General features: G+C 42.9%; 1 protein-coding gene across 1 annotated transcript in view; it reads right to left on the bottom strand.

Moving 5' to 3' along the window:
• PLB1 (phospholipase B1) overlaps positions 1-10,418 on the bottom strand; it is an 84,849-nt gene extending 74,431 nt beyond the window's left edge. Inside the window, exons 1-8 of the mRNA XM_068404186.1 lie at positions 10,370-10,418; positions 6,147-6,184; positions 4,933-4,996; positions 4,389-4,447; positions 2,920-2,960; positions 1,993-2,036; positions 924-1,008; positions 340-391 (exon numbers count right to left, since the gene is read on the bottom strand). Of these exons, the coding sequence (XP_068260287.1) occupies positions 340-391; positions 924-1,008; positions 1,993-2,036; positions 2,920-2,960; positions 4,389-4,447; positions 4,933-4,996; positions 6,147-6,184; positions 10,370-10,418 (432 nt within the window). The remainder of the gene's footprint in view (positions 1-339; positions 392-923; positions 1,009-1,992; positions 2,037-2,919; positions 2,961-4,388; positions 4,448-4,932; positions 4,997-6,146; positions 6,185-10,369) is intronic.
• Positions 10,419-14,305: the final 3,887 nt, after the last annotated feature.

The following is a 14,305-nucleotide window of genomic DNA, read 5'->3' on the forward strand; positions in this document are numbered from 1 at the left end:
GGCTTCTTAGAAACACTGGCACACTTACAGAGTGTAGCTAGCAGAGGTCTCACATCCTTAACCAATAGAAAACAAACATATTGGCTTCCCTACCAAGCTCTTCAGCCACTCTGACAAATATAAACCAGGTGGGATACTTCCAAGAACAAGACACTGTACTTGAAAGGTATAGAACTGATTCTTATTTACAACAAAAAGACCAAAGTCCATTAGCCTCAAGAAATGGCATTTTCTATTTTGAAGATATTTTTGAGTGCTGTTTAAAGTATTTCATCACATTTCTCCCTTTTTTTTCCTTCAACACCACACTCTCTGAATTGCCCTGTGGTTTAAACAAACCTGACTGTCTTTCATGAGCTTCACTATTTCTTCAGCTTGATGCAAGAGGTCTCTGAAAAGCAGAAAGGAAAAGAGAAACTATGAAGGCATCAGTAAGGGTAAAGCTTTGGCTGATTTTTACCATAAAATCAAACAACATTGGAGACTTCAGGTGGGATTTATGTTTTCTATCCTAAGTGTGTTAGACACTTGATGGTGCTACACAGAGACCTGGGGTGATTAGCTCATACTCAAGTATCTCACTTTCAGACATGTGCACTTAGATGAAAACAGCAGACACAGGTTAGTAGGCACACCTCTAATACTATTTGAGCCCAAAAATTTGTTTTGCAACTATAAAGAGGGAGACCTGATGTTAAGTCAGGTGATCCAGATGCCAAAGTGCACAGTGAGCTTTGTTCCTTCTGCTTCCAAGAGGTGACAATTGAGCCACAGTGGCAGGGTCTGTCCCTGGAGTGTCTGTGCAGCCTCTGCCAGTACCAAACATATTCTGTGTCCAGTGAAGTGCTCCAGCATCAAAAGCTTCTAACTCCCACCTTTCCAGCTGTAAATGAACCGCCCAGCCAAAAAAAACCCAGACTTACATGGCTTGACTGTCTGATATCACTCCCTTTGTGCCAGGTTGAGGAGACTGGTGTAGGACCGAGGGATTAAAACTGCTAATGAGAGCTGAATGACATACACAGGTTAGGTGATTTCTGCGTACAAGGAACTGCTACTCTTCAGTTTCACTATAAACACAACAGAACTAAAACAGCCAGAAAACATAAAGTCTGAGGACCTCTTGTCAGGCATGAGAGGTATGCCCAAGCCCCTCTGCAGTGATTCTTGCTGGTTTTGCTTCTCACCTTCTGAAGTGGAGGTTTGACATCTGAGTTTGCCTCCAGACTCAGGTCAGAAACCTCCATCCCCATCTCTCATGTCAGCCACAAGTAGTGTAGGCAGATTTAAATACAGGCAGCTGTAGAAACGAAGCTACTGGGAAGAGCTACCCAGAGACAGCCTCCTGAAGCACTGAGGAGTTGCCAGGTTTTAAACCCCTTTCACAGGGAAATGGAGGTGACATTAAGACACTAGGAAGAAGATTTGGAGGGGAGGACCCTGGAGCTGTGCACTACTCAAATCAGCATTTCAGTGGACCTGAAGGTTTTACTTGCAACAATCTTCAAGCAAGTCAAGGCTGCCTTCAGAGCCAGCTGGAACCAGCTGATAGATGATAAATTCACCTACATGGTGCATCTGTGGCAGCCCCAGTATAAATCCTGAAGACATGGCAGCGGAAATAGTACTGGACAGGCAAACCCACACAAGATTTCACTGGTCTAAGAAGGGCAGCAAATGCACGCCAGCGGGGAATACGGCATGGGTAGTAGTAGCAGCCCAAAAATCCCTGTTGGGCATGTAAGACTCTTACAGCAGTCTGCGGCACCACTTCTTAACCACTGTTTGTCTACCTGGACAGCCTCTTTAAAGCTAGCACACATAACCCAGCCTGAGAGTACTCATCGCCTCCCTGTACACTGTCCCTCAGGCTTCCCTTACACATCTGTGGTGTGCTTCTGCTGCACCCGCTCTGCAGCCCAGCAAAACACTGGAGCTCCTGCCAGCGTGCCATTCAATTTGCTCGAGTTTCAGTGTGATAGCAAGACGCACCTGCTAAAGCTTCTACGCTTACTTCAAGGAGGCTCTTTCCTGGGCTATAGAAAGGGAAGAGAAAACAGGAAGTTGCTGTTATTCCATTTCTCAAAGCAAAACTATATTACAGCACAGCCTTAATTTCTTATTCTCTATGCTACAGCTCAGAGTGCCTATTCACAGCAGCTGCTGAAATTAAGAACGGGGCCTTTCTCTCCCCAAAATGGTCATGTCATCTGCTACTGCTGAGTAAGAACACAGTTTTGGATCTCAACTTTTTGTGTCTCTGTACACTGTCTATGTTGCAGTAATTGTGCTTATGCATATGTACAAGCAATGCAGGGACCTCTCTGTGTGCACCCACATACAAGAGGACACAGATGTTTGTGCAATCATTTAAAAAAAGTAGTCTTTTAATGTTTGTCTGTGCAGGGCCAGATCCTCTTCTGGGATACTATGACTCAAAAGAGCTACACAGACTTGCATCTACAAGGTTTAGCCATATGTTCACTCACTGGTTTAGATCTGCTACGGGGGCACAAAAGAAGAAAATGAGGTAAGGCTTGTCCATGAAGCACTGGGAATCATTCAAGAAGAGAACAGGGTATCAGGACTCCTGGGTTCTTTCTTTGCTTTGATAAGTCTCTGCTTTCTGGTCTCTAACTAGTGGATGACGATATTTACTACTTAGGATTCATCATGTAGCAATGATTCTTAATCAATGTTATTGCAACCCTAAGGTAGTTCCATATCTTGCATAAGTACAAAGAATTTCTGTTACTAAGGATTAGGAAGAATCCAGTGTCTCAAAATCCTTTATATTTTACGTAGGCTTTCTCCTCCTCTCTAGAAAACAATAATAAGAATTCCTTTGGTCTAATTCCTGCACTGTGATACTGTATAAATTAGTATCATGACACATCGATGCTAACAATTCATTGTTACCTTTGGAGTAAATCCTCATGATGTACACCAGATCTTGGTGTCTGTGGACAAGCAAGCAAAAGAATAGCATTAAGCAAAGGGGAAACTAGCTCTACATACACTGTTCCCCTATTGTATTCCACTCCTGTTATAGGTAGTGTTGTTTTCTACATACTCTTCTCCATTGTGTTGCAGTTACTCACAGCTTTAAATTATTTTCCAGAGCTTCCTTATTACAGCGCATTTGCATAGTCTGATAATCCTTTCTTAGTTACTGCTTTCAGTGATGAATTTATTACATGCGGCTTAAAATAAAATTTGACTAGTTGAACTCAAATTCAGTCAAATGAAGTGCTGTCCTAAACCAAATTTCTCTGGATCTACACCTTTTCAACAAGGGACACGACCTGAAGTCATTTAGATTATTTACATGGATGGCACTCAGCCAGTATGGTGTCTGTTAAAAAAAAAATCCTTAACAGAAACAGAGGAACTTCATTGATTTCAAAGAGTCCGCGGAGGAGACAGTGACAGAGATGTTTGCTCTTGGAAAGCAGACATTCCTTAAAAGAAGATCATTTATATGTTTTTCTATGGCACCATCCACAAGCAACAATGACATTAGCACAAAAAAGACTTGCTTTAAAGGGCCATGCATCTGATACGGGTGAAGCATCTCTGCATTTAGGACAATCATTTTCTTCCAAAGAGGGAGGTACTCACAAGGAGTCCAGAAGTGCTTATTTTCTAATGGAAAGTTTTCAGCCCAAGGAAAAGTATGATGTCTTGATGAATACCACCTCAAATTTGAAACTTGTTTTGTGATAAAGAAGAATCTCCCCCAGTTCTTTGCAGTTGTAACCTCTGCAATGGCTACCAATTTTTGCCCAATGTGCATATCTACACTTCCTCAAAGCTTGAGAATTGTGGGTAAATGCTTTTAATTGGGCCCCAAATCTGTTTCAGATATTTGCTTCCAACTATTAAGATAAGCAAAGATCATCCAAATCTGACTGTATTAGAACAGGCAGGAGAACTTCATCTTTGAAGTATATCTTTGTGATTCTTCTGGAGCTTCTGCCTTCTAAATAGGAAACCACTCTCTACAGAAAACACTTCAACAGGATCGAAAATCTACTGCATTTCTCAATGCTGCTTCTTCCAGTTATTTGATCTGTTATGCTCATTGTTAGGAAAATCCAAGCACTCTAATCAAATATCATGGTTCTCTGCAAGAGCACTGTGATCACATTTCCTCCTGCACGAAGTCAGCTGGCTATTTTTAGACTCAGGGCATACTAGAACACTAAACAGCAGGTATTTCCAGTCATTTTTCACCAGAAGCCTTTGATGCTTGCAGAAAGATTCAAGTCCTGAATGCCCTAACTGGGACCCCAAACTACATCATCAGCTCACTTCATCGTCACCTCGTCACAGAGTCAGAACGGAGGAAATGGGTCACATTCAGCACACTTCCCGCTTGTACTTACTCTTTGCAAACTTCCTATTGCAGCGACTGTTTTAATGTCAGCTGGTCTCAGAGCATGAACTACAGAAAAGTGAAAGACTTCAGGTTAAAAAAAAAAAAAAAAAAGAGCAGTAACCTTGAAAGAAAATTACATTCACCAGTATACGAAAACACAGCAAAGTTGATTAAAACTTAAGAAGTCTATACTGATCTTTTCGACTGGCAGTTTTAAATCAGTCAGAGAGGATGAGAAGCTTTACTCAGGTGTTCAGTAAATACTTTGGGTGCTCAGATGCACTGAAATGCTCAACCATCAAGCAAGAAGGAACCACAAAATGCTGCCATGAATGATTTAAGCCACAGTGGCATCCCCAATTATCATCTGAAGAAACTAAGGTACAAAAGTAATTATGAATAGAACAAAAAACTACGGATTTCGTAGAGCCCACCCTCACTTCAGTCACACCCCACACATACACACCCTCAAACAGGTGATTTCTCCCTCAGCCCATTCTCAAATAATTTTAGGAGGGAAAGACTGTACAAGAACAATATTAAACACAAACCTGAAGATGAAGGGGTCTCTGGTAACATTGCCTGCTCACACGAAAACTGGAAACTTCTTAGAGCCTTTGACATAAACAAATAATATGGTTGATTGCTTAGATCTAACAAGGAAATTTGTGAAAGGAGAGGTCATATGGGCTCCATTCTCACACAGTACCAAGCTCTTACTCGTGCAACAACAATTTTAAAGAACAATTACACCTCAGCTAGAAATACATGGGAACACAGACCTGGACAGCTGCATTTTCAAATCCACTCTTCCAGAACTGTACACATTTTGCTCAGTTTTCTTACCGATTGCCACAGAACTGGGCCTGAGCAAACAATAAAATGTGCTGAACACAACCTGTTATGTTCATTGCTGCAAACAATGAGTGCTTAATCTGGAAGCTGTCATAAGAACAGCTACTGCATGCATCTTCACATGCCAAGGGGCACACAATGTACACAACAAAAAGCTACAACTCCAATATGCAACAGGAAAGGCAGAATGAACCAAGAGCATCACCCATGTTCTGGGTCCTTGGCCACTGGCAAAATTTCCATGTGATCATGAGAAGGGAGAAGGGAGAAAAGAAGAAACAAATTTGTGGCAAGGATGCGAGTGATGTTATTCACTCAGCATAAGAGAGAGCTCAGTACCACTAGGAACATTATTTAATGCCCTCCTACACCCTGAGCAGAGGTATGGCCCAACCTTTAAAGATAGATGAAAGACAACCCCCTGGGGTGACTTTGCTAGGGCTTCCCTTATCACTATGACCATGTTTGGCTGGCTGACCACCACTATTATGTAAAGGTGAAATCCATATTGCGTGAAGGGCCACCACAGTCCCCACAAACCACCTAGTCCTCAGTTGGAGGACTTCAATAGTGCACACACTTTGCAACTTTATAGCGCAAAGAAGAGTTTAGTGTTGTGTTTCTAAAAGCGCACCAGAGCATCTAGGAACAAGTGCTAACCACAATCGATATACAGACAGGATATGCAACCTAACAACAAATGTTGGTCAAAGAAACGTTTATTTCCTGATTAGATACTATAACCTTGCAGCTGTAATATCACATTGCTGAGTCATTTGCCTTGCACTCAGTATAGAGCACCACGCTGTATTTTTTCTTCTTCTGCCTGCCTCAGAGGAAGCAACAGCCAGAGAGGTAATTATAGGTGTTGAAAAAAATAAAAAATGATAAAGCTGTACTCATACTTTACCTTTAGTTTCCCCTGTTCTTCCAGATGATCTGCATTACCTTAAAAACATTAAAAGAATGAATTGTGCTATTTTTTTATCTTAGAAAAACACTTCAGAAGACTTAATATACCTGAAAACACAGAATCCTGAGAGGAGCAACCTTTCTCTCTGCCCTCCTTTCCAAAGGTAAGGCTCATCCCAACAACCAATGTATTTTCTCAGTTTTTGCTGTACTAGAATAAGCTTTTACTTATTGTAAGCAGGTGAGATCAGTTGAAATTACTAGAATACAATGATGTCATACACAGAGGTGATGGACTGCTTGTGGATGTCCTTGACCAACGTCATCCTCCACAGGCCTTTTCTACATGTTTTCCTCTTCAGCACATTTCATATATCACTGTAGTCTTATTCTGTCCAAATTTAGAGTAATTTGAACATGTAGAAGGTGGAACTCCTTAGAAAGGAGCAATTCACATTAATCTACGTCTTCCACAGAGAGCAACATCGTGCTGTTGTGAGTTTGCCATAGTGATACAGAAACAGCTGCAATTTCTTCTCTTAGTAGAGAGTGTTGACAGATGAAATAGCCTGTGGAGCCAGAAATCAGGCCTGTAGCTATTTCAGTAAACATTAGTCCCTTTCCTTGAGTATACACTTGGATTTATACACATAAATTTTCATTTATCCTGAAATCTCCACAAAGGTAGCCATGAAGTCTGGGTCTGGATCCTCAGCTGAACTTCAAAGCATACTCACAGCTGTCCCTGCTTGCCACACTGAAGCCACCAGCATCCAGCAAGTCTCATAACAAGTCTTTCTGTGCTTAGGATAATTGTCCTTTAACATCCAGGAGCTACTTCTGGAATATTTAGTCCTGCTGCATAGTTCTGCTTGTACACCTTTCTTTCCATGTCAAAGACAGAGGAAATTCAGAGCCACCTCAGCGCAGCAGGTGAGATACGCTTGGGCATAGGACAGCCAGCAGTGCTCACGCTGCAAGGAGGTGACATGCCCAGCACAAGCAGGGGGCTCTGGGCAGTCCCTGTGGACACGGGTACCAGTGCACACAGAGGTCAGCATGCTGGCAGAAAGCCACTACTGCTCCCCATGACCACCTCAGCCTGCCTCATGAGCTGAACTACATGACCATCTTCAATAACCTTCAGCAACTTCCATGCATTTGGGTTTTTGTTTCCCCCCTCACTTGGGTTTCAGCCATGAGCTATTTGCAAATTTATATTATTTTTACTGTACTTCGTAGAAAGTTGAGACAGTTGCTGCCTGGCTGTTGCATGACATTTTATTTAAAATTCGTGCTTGTTCAATCTATGTTTTTAGATGATGCTTTACTCAGGATGATAACCAGAACCCCAGCTCTGTTGTTCGAGATACTGGAGGCATTCGCAATGAGGGCCTCATCTGCATCACGCAAATCTGTTGTGGAAACTCGGTTTTTTGAGATTTTTAACACTAATTCCAACTATATTTGAGAGGGGGGGCAGGGGGTGCACAGGGAACACCAAACTCTCAATATTTCAAAGATTTAAGAATGGCCGTTCTGTGTCAGACTGAAGCTCCATCTAATCTGGGCTTCTGCCTCTGACAACATCCAAATGCAGATGCTTAGGGAAAAAATAAGGAAAATACAGTTATAGTTCCATGCTCTGTCCTGCCAACTACCTGTGCTGTTGGTCTCCCTGAGCAAGCAATTACTTAATGTTGAAGAACTGCCCGAGACCTTTCTTCCATGAATTTGCCTATTTGTTTTTCTAATTCTTTCCCACTTTTGTCTTCCCCCCGCCAAGTCCTGTGGCAAAGGTGCTTCATCATTTAATTACGTGTTGAAAAAAAAGTATGTTCTCATTTGTTAATAGCTTGATCTGTTTCCTTGTTGTTCTTGTAAAGAGTAGGCATCCCCGTTTCCACAAAATTTATCATTTTGCATACGTCTGTATGTCTTTATCATATACCCATTCATCTTTCTTCCAGGCTGAAGAGTAAGTCTGTTTGATCTCATGTAGAAGCTGTTTCATAAGTCTGAGCACTCTTCCCCTTTATCCTCCTTCTAGGTTTTTCCACATCTTTTTTGAGATGAGAAGTATAGACAACTCTTAAGATGGAGGTGAACTGTGGACCTATACACAGCAGCAGCGATGTGTTTTCTACGCTGTTCTACCCCAACTCCTGAAATTGTTTGTCCCTCTCTGACTGTTGCTAACACTGACATGATGTCTTCAGACAGCTATGTTCTGTGACCAAGCAGTATTTAATTTAGAGTTCACCATAACATACGCACAGCTGGAGTAAGCTTTCCCACATGGAGAGCCCATGTCCCAGCACAGATCAATACGAGCCTCTGCAGGTTCACTCTCCTCTCTTCTCATGGTTTGAAAATTTGCAATCTGATTCTTCAGTCTCCAGCTTTTAACCAGGGGCGCACAGAGGTGCCCTTGCCCTTATACTGTGACTGTTAGCTTCCTTAGGAGCTGTTGCTCAAAAGATTTGTGGAAATCCAAATACACCTCAGCTGAATAATCAGTCCGTGGGCATGTGCTCATTGTAATGGATGTTCTTCATCAATTCCACAGGGAAGCTCCCCTGTTACATTTACGCCCAGTCAGTTCACTGTTCTTTATGCTGCTATCACCAATTTGCCTAGTACAGAAATCAACATTACTGCTTTTGCACAGCTACCACTACAGTTCCCCAGATCCTCCTAAAAAGGAACCCATTATAAAAACTGGTTTCACATTTGCCATCTTCTATTCCTGATACCAACTCAAGAAATAGTTTGCACCACAGTTAATACATGGATATGTCCATATTTCTGCTTGGCTTACTCCCTTGGGTTGGGTATCATCTAATCCTGACAGGTTTCTTACTATTTGTTATCAATTTGTTCAAGGATTTGACTGTTCCCCCACTTGCCCCCTGCACTGAAAGGCTCTGAGTGCAAGGCCTTTTTTAAGCTTTTGCGCAGAGGGCACAAAAGAAAAAAAGAAATTCATTTATCTTTTCTGTTGGGCTTCAGCTTTCTTTTATACATCAGTCAGCCCTACAGACTCCCTGTTTCAGATGTATTTGAGAAAGGATTTATTAGTTTTATTCCTTCAACAATGATTCATTGTTTCCCCTCAGATTCATTTTTGGCTTGGCTGATTAAATTTTAACCTACCTGAGAATGTATTCTTTAGTTTTCTTAGTTTGCTTTGGATTTTTGCTTTCCATAGGATGATTTTTTTAAACTCCTGCTGCTCCCAATATTATAGTTACTCCCTTACTCTATCATTTAGTAATTCTAGCTTGTATTTTAATTTTCTTAAACATCGCCAAAAAAAAAAAGTATTTTTTCTGTCAATTTTCCCAAAATCTGGGAGAAAGATTCTACTCCTTCCTCCCTTCCTCTTATAGTTAACCTGTTTCCGCTAATAATTCTTACTCCACATTTTTTTCTGAATCAAGTTTTCACAGGAACTCCAGTCACCATGCATCTTTTCCCCTAAATTAAAAAGCTAAAATGTGATCATTTCTTCTGTTTATTTTAGGAACCAGAACCTCCTAACAGTTAGTTATTTATCAGAGCACATTATAATCATCTGACAATACTTATCCTCACAGCCCACTGGTAAGGTAAAGCACTATTATTATATATCATTACTTTCTTACAGGCAGAGAGCTGAAGAACAGGGCCAATAATGCCAAAACATACACAGCATTTTTAGTCCTAGACCACCTGCAAAACTGGCATATGGCACTAAATGTGGACTTCACAGACCCAGTATAGGGAACAAAGGCTTCCCCCTACCCTGAAATTTGCAGAAATCTGAGCGACGATGCCCCAAGGGCCAGGATACTGCCTAACCCATTCACACAATCTTCTGTCACTGAAAAAATGATGATCATAGATATGAATTCAGAGAAAACCTCTGTCCCTTGCTTGAATTTCTGCACTATTTTGGGACAGATCTCACTGTTAGCCTAATTATTTGATGATGTTTTTCTCATCAGAAAGCCTTAGTGCCTGCCTAAGGCCATCCCTAGAACAGTGCAAACAAATGCATGTATCTTTATCGAAAATGATAAAACATACCCAAAATTACATGCAATATCACAGTTTTACTCACAGATTTTCTTCATCCTGCTTCGAAGCTCCTGCTATACACCCACCTTGCAATAACTAAAAATACAGATTCCTAAATACTGTGTAACTCGAATTTTCAAAGGGCCTTTCAAAACTTACCTACTGAGGAGAGCAACCAAAGGAACAACAGACCTAACAATAGCTTCATGATAAGTGCCTCTATGAACTGATAATCTTGGAGTGCTGTCTGTTAGACGTTAAGGCTGTGAAGAAAGAAATTATCTTCTTTTTCCTCCTTTATATTTTAACAAGTTGATAACTCAGCAGCCATAAAATTTATTAGCCTCTTTACCTTTGGAAAGCAAAGAGACAATGGTATCTTGTTTCAAAGACACAAGCAACCCCAGTTTACAACTTGCCCCATCCAAGGGTCAAAGGAGTACGGAAGTGGCACAGCTTCTCTCACTTTTTGAGAGACAGCTGGCCACTTTTCAGGGGGACTCTCGGCAAACGTGATGACCTAGATCACGCGAGTCAGCTTCCAGCAGGGTCAAGGCTCTTCCAGGCAATACGTAACACATTAATTTGGCATTAGCCTGTCTGTACCAGGCATGGAAGGAGCCTCTGTTTGTGAGGCAACAAGGGCAACCAAGCCCTACATAATGGCCTATGGCAACCCAAAGAGGAAGGTTGTGCTCTTCCTCATCTTCTTCCCTGCCTCTGCTCCTTCTTTGCCTTCAACCAGCCTCATGCTGTGCCTGTCTCTCTTCCACTAGCTCCAGAACCACCAGGTCCCTCCCCAGGCTTATTTGACTCACTGAAACTCCAAAAACCTAAGTTTAACTGGCTGCCAGAGGGGTGTGAAGAATAGAGACAGCATAGAAGAGTGTGGGAGGGTCGTGATCCGAGCAAGGAGGGCGAGCCTCCACGCAGAGCAGCAGCGAGCCGTGGTATAGGGCAGCGCAGCTCTGCCTTGTGCTAAGAAACACTGTCCTGAAGTGAGACAATGTAAGGGATGTATCACCCCTCCTGTGTCACCTGAGACCATAAAGTTCCTGGTAGTGGAAGAAGCAGCAGAGAGGTGCTGAGGGAAGTAACACAAACCTTTAAGTACCACGAGTCCTGGCAGCAGGTACATTGAAGACCACCTTTACAGCTTCAGCCCAGGGGATGTGGGCAGTTCTCCTGGCGAATTTTGCTTCGCTGGAGTATGCCTCAATGGTATTTGCCGAGACGGAGCACCAGGAGAGAAGCAGGATCAGTAACTCGGACAGAGTTCTGCCCAGGTCTCCAAAACCCTGGCTACAATGCTATCGCAGTAGCCTGGTCATTTCTGCAGATTCAAAGAGCGTGCAGAAATGCCAGGTAGACTGTGATACTACACTCCCCAGCAAGACTCTGCTATACCTTGATTACAGTGTCAGCATCAAACCTCGGAAGAACAGCCTGCTGTCCTCGCACAAAGCATCGGAGTGCCTTCTGGTCTCTTCCAAGCCCATTAACACCCAGATAGAGCTCCTACATGAATAATGGGAGACTGCTTAAATAAATAGCTTAAAAGGCTTAAATAAGCCACTGACACACCCCTCTCAGGTAGTCTAACCCATCCTTCAAAGGGCTGTTTATTTTGTCTTTCTGTTGTTTCATGACTGAAATTTTACATTCTTTGAAGGAACGTGTTGGAGGTAGATCTTATGCCGACTTCACTTTTCAAAAGATGGGAATGTAACATTAGTTCTGAACATGAACAGCTGTTGTTCAGAGTGACATGCAAGGAAATATCTGCACAAGTAGGGGAAAACATTCCTCCATCCCCTGAGTCTCCAACCTCATCCCAGTACAAGAATACCATAGACCTCACCAGCACAAAGAGCTACTCACCTCAGACGTGGCAGCATGTTCAAGTCTGAGGGTGACGAGCTCATTCTGCTTGGGGATCTCACATCCTGAAACACAGTTTGACACCCAGGCTCTTTTACCAGTAAGGTAATGAAAAATTAGAAGTTTACTCACTGTCAGGGCACCACACCAGCCAACAGCTCCCCTGGCTCGGCTGAGCTGAAATGGAGGTCCCGGGCACGTGGGCAGGGTGAGGAAGGCCCCAGGTGAGGCCATTATCACCTGTCAGTCAAGGTGGCATTGCACAGTCTCAGCATGGATGGGAGTTACCTTTGGTGGTTTTTGTCATTACATACAAGGGGTAGTGGCTGCTTCACCCCTCAACAGAAAGCTCTCATTATCAACAAGTCTGAGAAACAGACTTCTTAGTGAGCTAGAAGTGCTTAAAATCCCAGAAAGTCTCTTCCTCACTGTACATCAAGCAAAGCACGGAAAGGAAGCTAGCATTACTTCATACATTTGCCATAAACCACAGCTCCAAGAGTAAGAGTTTAGCCTTTAGAAACTGTGACATGCTCCAGAAGTAAAATAGCATTAAACGCAAGGCTTGTAAATCTTCTGTAAACACTCCTTCCCACCACCCAAGCATCAAAATAGCTCCTAGATTGAATAGCAAATAGCAGGTGGCAGCAAAGATCAAAGAAGTTTGCAAAAGGGAGAAGAGAGGATTTTCTCTTAGAGGTAGAAGATGTCAGAGAAATTGAAGCTTTTGCATTACTGTGAGAGCAAAGCTGCATCTCACAGAAGGTATGGAGAGCTCTAGACCATGAGTCAACACTCAGCTGATGGTGTTTAGGAATACACCAAGAAACTGCAGCCATGTAGCTAATTACCTAATGATCAACACAGAGCATCTTGTGCCTTCCCTAAAGTGCCTGCCACTGCTCCGGTGGGATAGGGAGCTAGCTGGACCTTGTAGCTAACCCTGCCTGAATTGTGTGAGTCTTCTTGTCACCTGCCCTGGATGGAGGAGGCTGCCAAGACAACTGACACAGAAGACCTTTGAATGGAAGATTGTGGTAAAGAGCAGTTTTGTGTCTTGGTATGTTCTCAAGCAAAGGACCTTGTTCATATGTCTAGGCCCAACAGTGCATAACACCACAAAAACAAAAGGTCTCAGTTACAGTTTTAAAGTAAACAACGTCCAAAAGATACTCAAACATATGCACTAAAACATATTAGCCAAACTTCTTGGCCCATAGCTACATTTTCACAGAATCACAGAATGTTAGGGATTGGAAGGGACCTCGAAAGATCATCTAGTCCAATCACCCTGCCGGAGCAGGATTACCTAGACCATATCACACAGGAACGTGTCCAGGCGGGTTTTGAATGTCTCCAGAGAAGGAGACTCCACAACCTCTCTGGGCAGCCTGTTCCTGTGTTCGGTCACCCTCACTGTAAAGAAGTTTTTCCTCATATTTATGTGGAACCTCCTGTGTTCCAGCTTGCACCCATTGCCCCTTGTCCTGTCAAGGGATGTCACTGAGAAGAGCCTGGCTCCATCCTCATGACACTTGCCCTTTACATATTTATAAACATTAATGAGGTCACCCCTCAGTCTCCTCTTCTCTAAGCTAAAGAGACCCAGCTCCCTCAGCCTCTCCTCATAAGGGAGATGTTCCACTCCCTTAATCATCTTCGTGGCTCTGCGCTGGACTCTCTCTAGCAGTTCCCTGTCCTTCTTGAACTGAGGGGCCCAGAACTGGACACAATATTCCAGATGCGGCCTCACCAGGGCAGAGTAGAGGGGGAGGAGAACTTCTCTTGACCTGCTAACCACACCCCTTCTAATACACCCCAGGATGCCATTGGCCTTCTTGGCCACAAGGACACACTGCTGGCTCATGGTCATCCTGCTGTCCACTAGGACCCCCAGGTCCCTTTCCCCTACGCTGCTCTCCAACAGGTTATAATACACTGTCTTCATTTAGCCTGCACCTGGGGCTAAACAATAACCAGTTGTTCTATCACCCAATGTCCCTTCCCCAACAAAGAAAGAGAATTGGAAAAAGGAGGGAGACTCAGGGGTTAAAATTTAAACAGATTTAATAAAACAAGGAAACCAGTATCAATGCTAATACAAAACACACAAAATTATACTTAGCCTACAGAGTGGTAACAAGTCGCTCCAGGGATAGCAATCATTGAGAAGACAGGAGAAAGAGGGAGAAGAGAAAAGAACGGAGCAAAAAG

The sequence above is a fragment of the Nyctibius grandis genome, chromosome 1 (assembly GCF_013368605.1).
Source record: "Nyctibius grandis isolate bNycGra1 chromosome 1, bNycGra1.pri, whole genome shotgun sequence".
Lineage (NCBI taxonomy): Eukaryota > Metazoa > Chordata > Aves > Nyctibiiformes > Nyctibiidae > Nyctibius > Nyctibius grandis.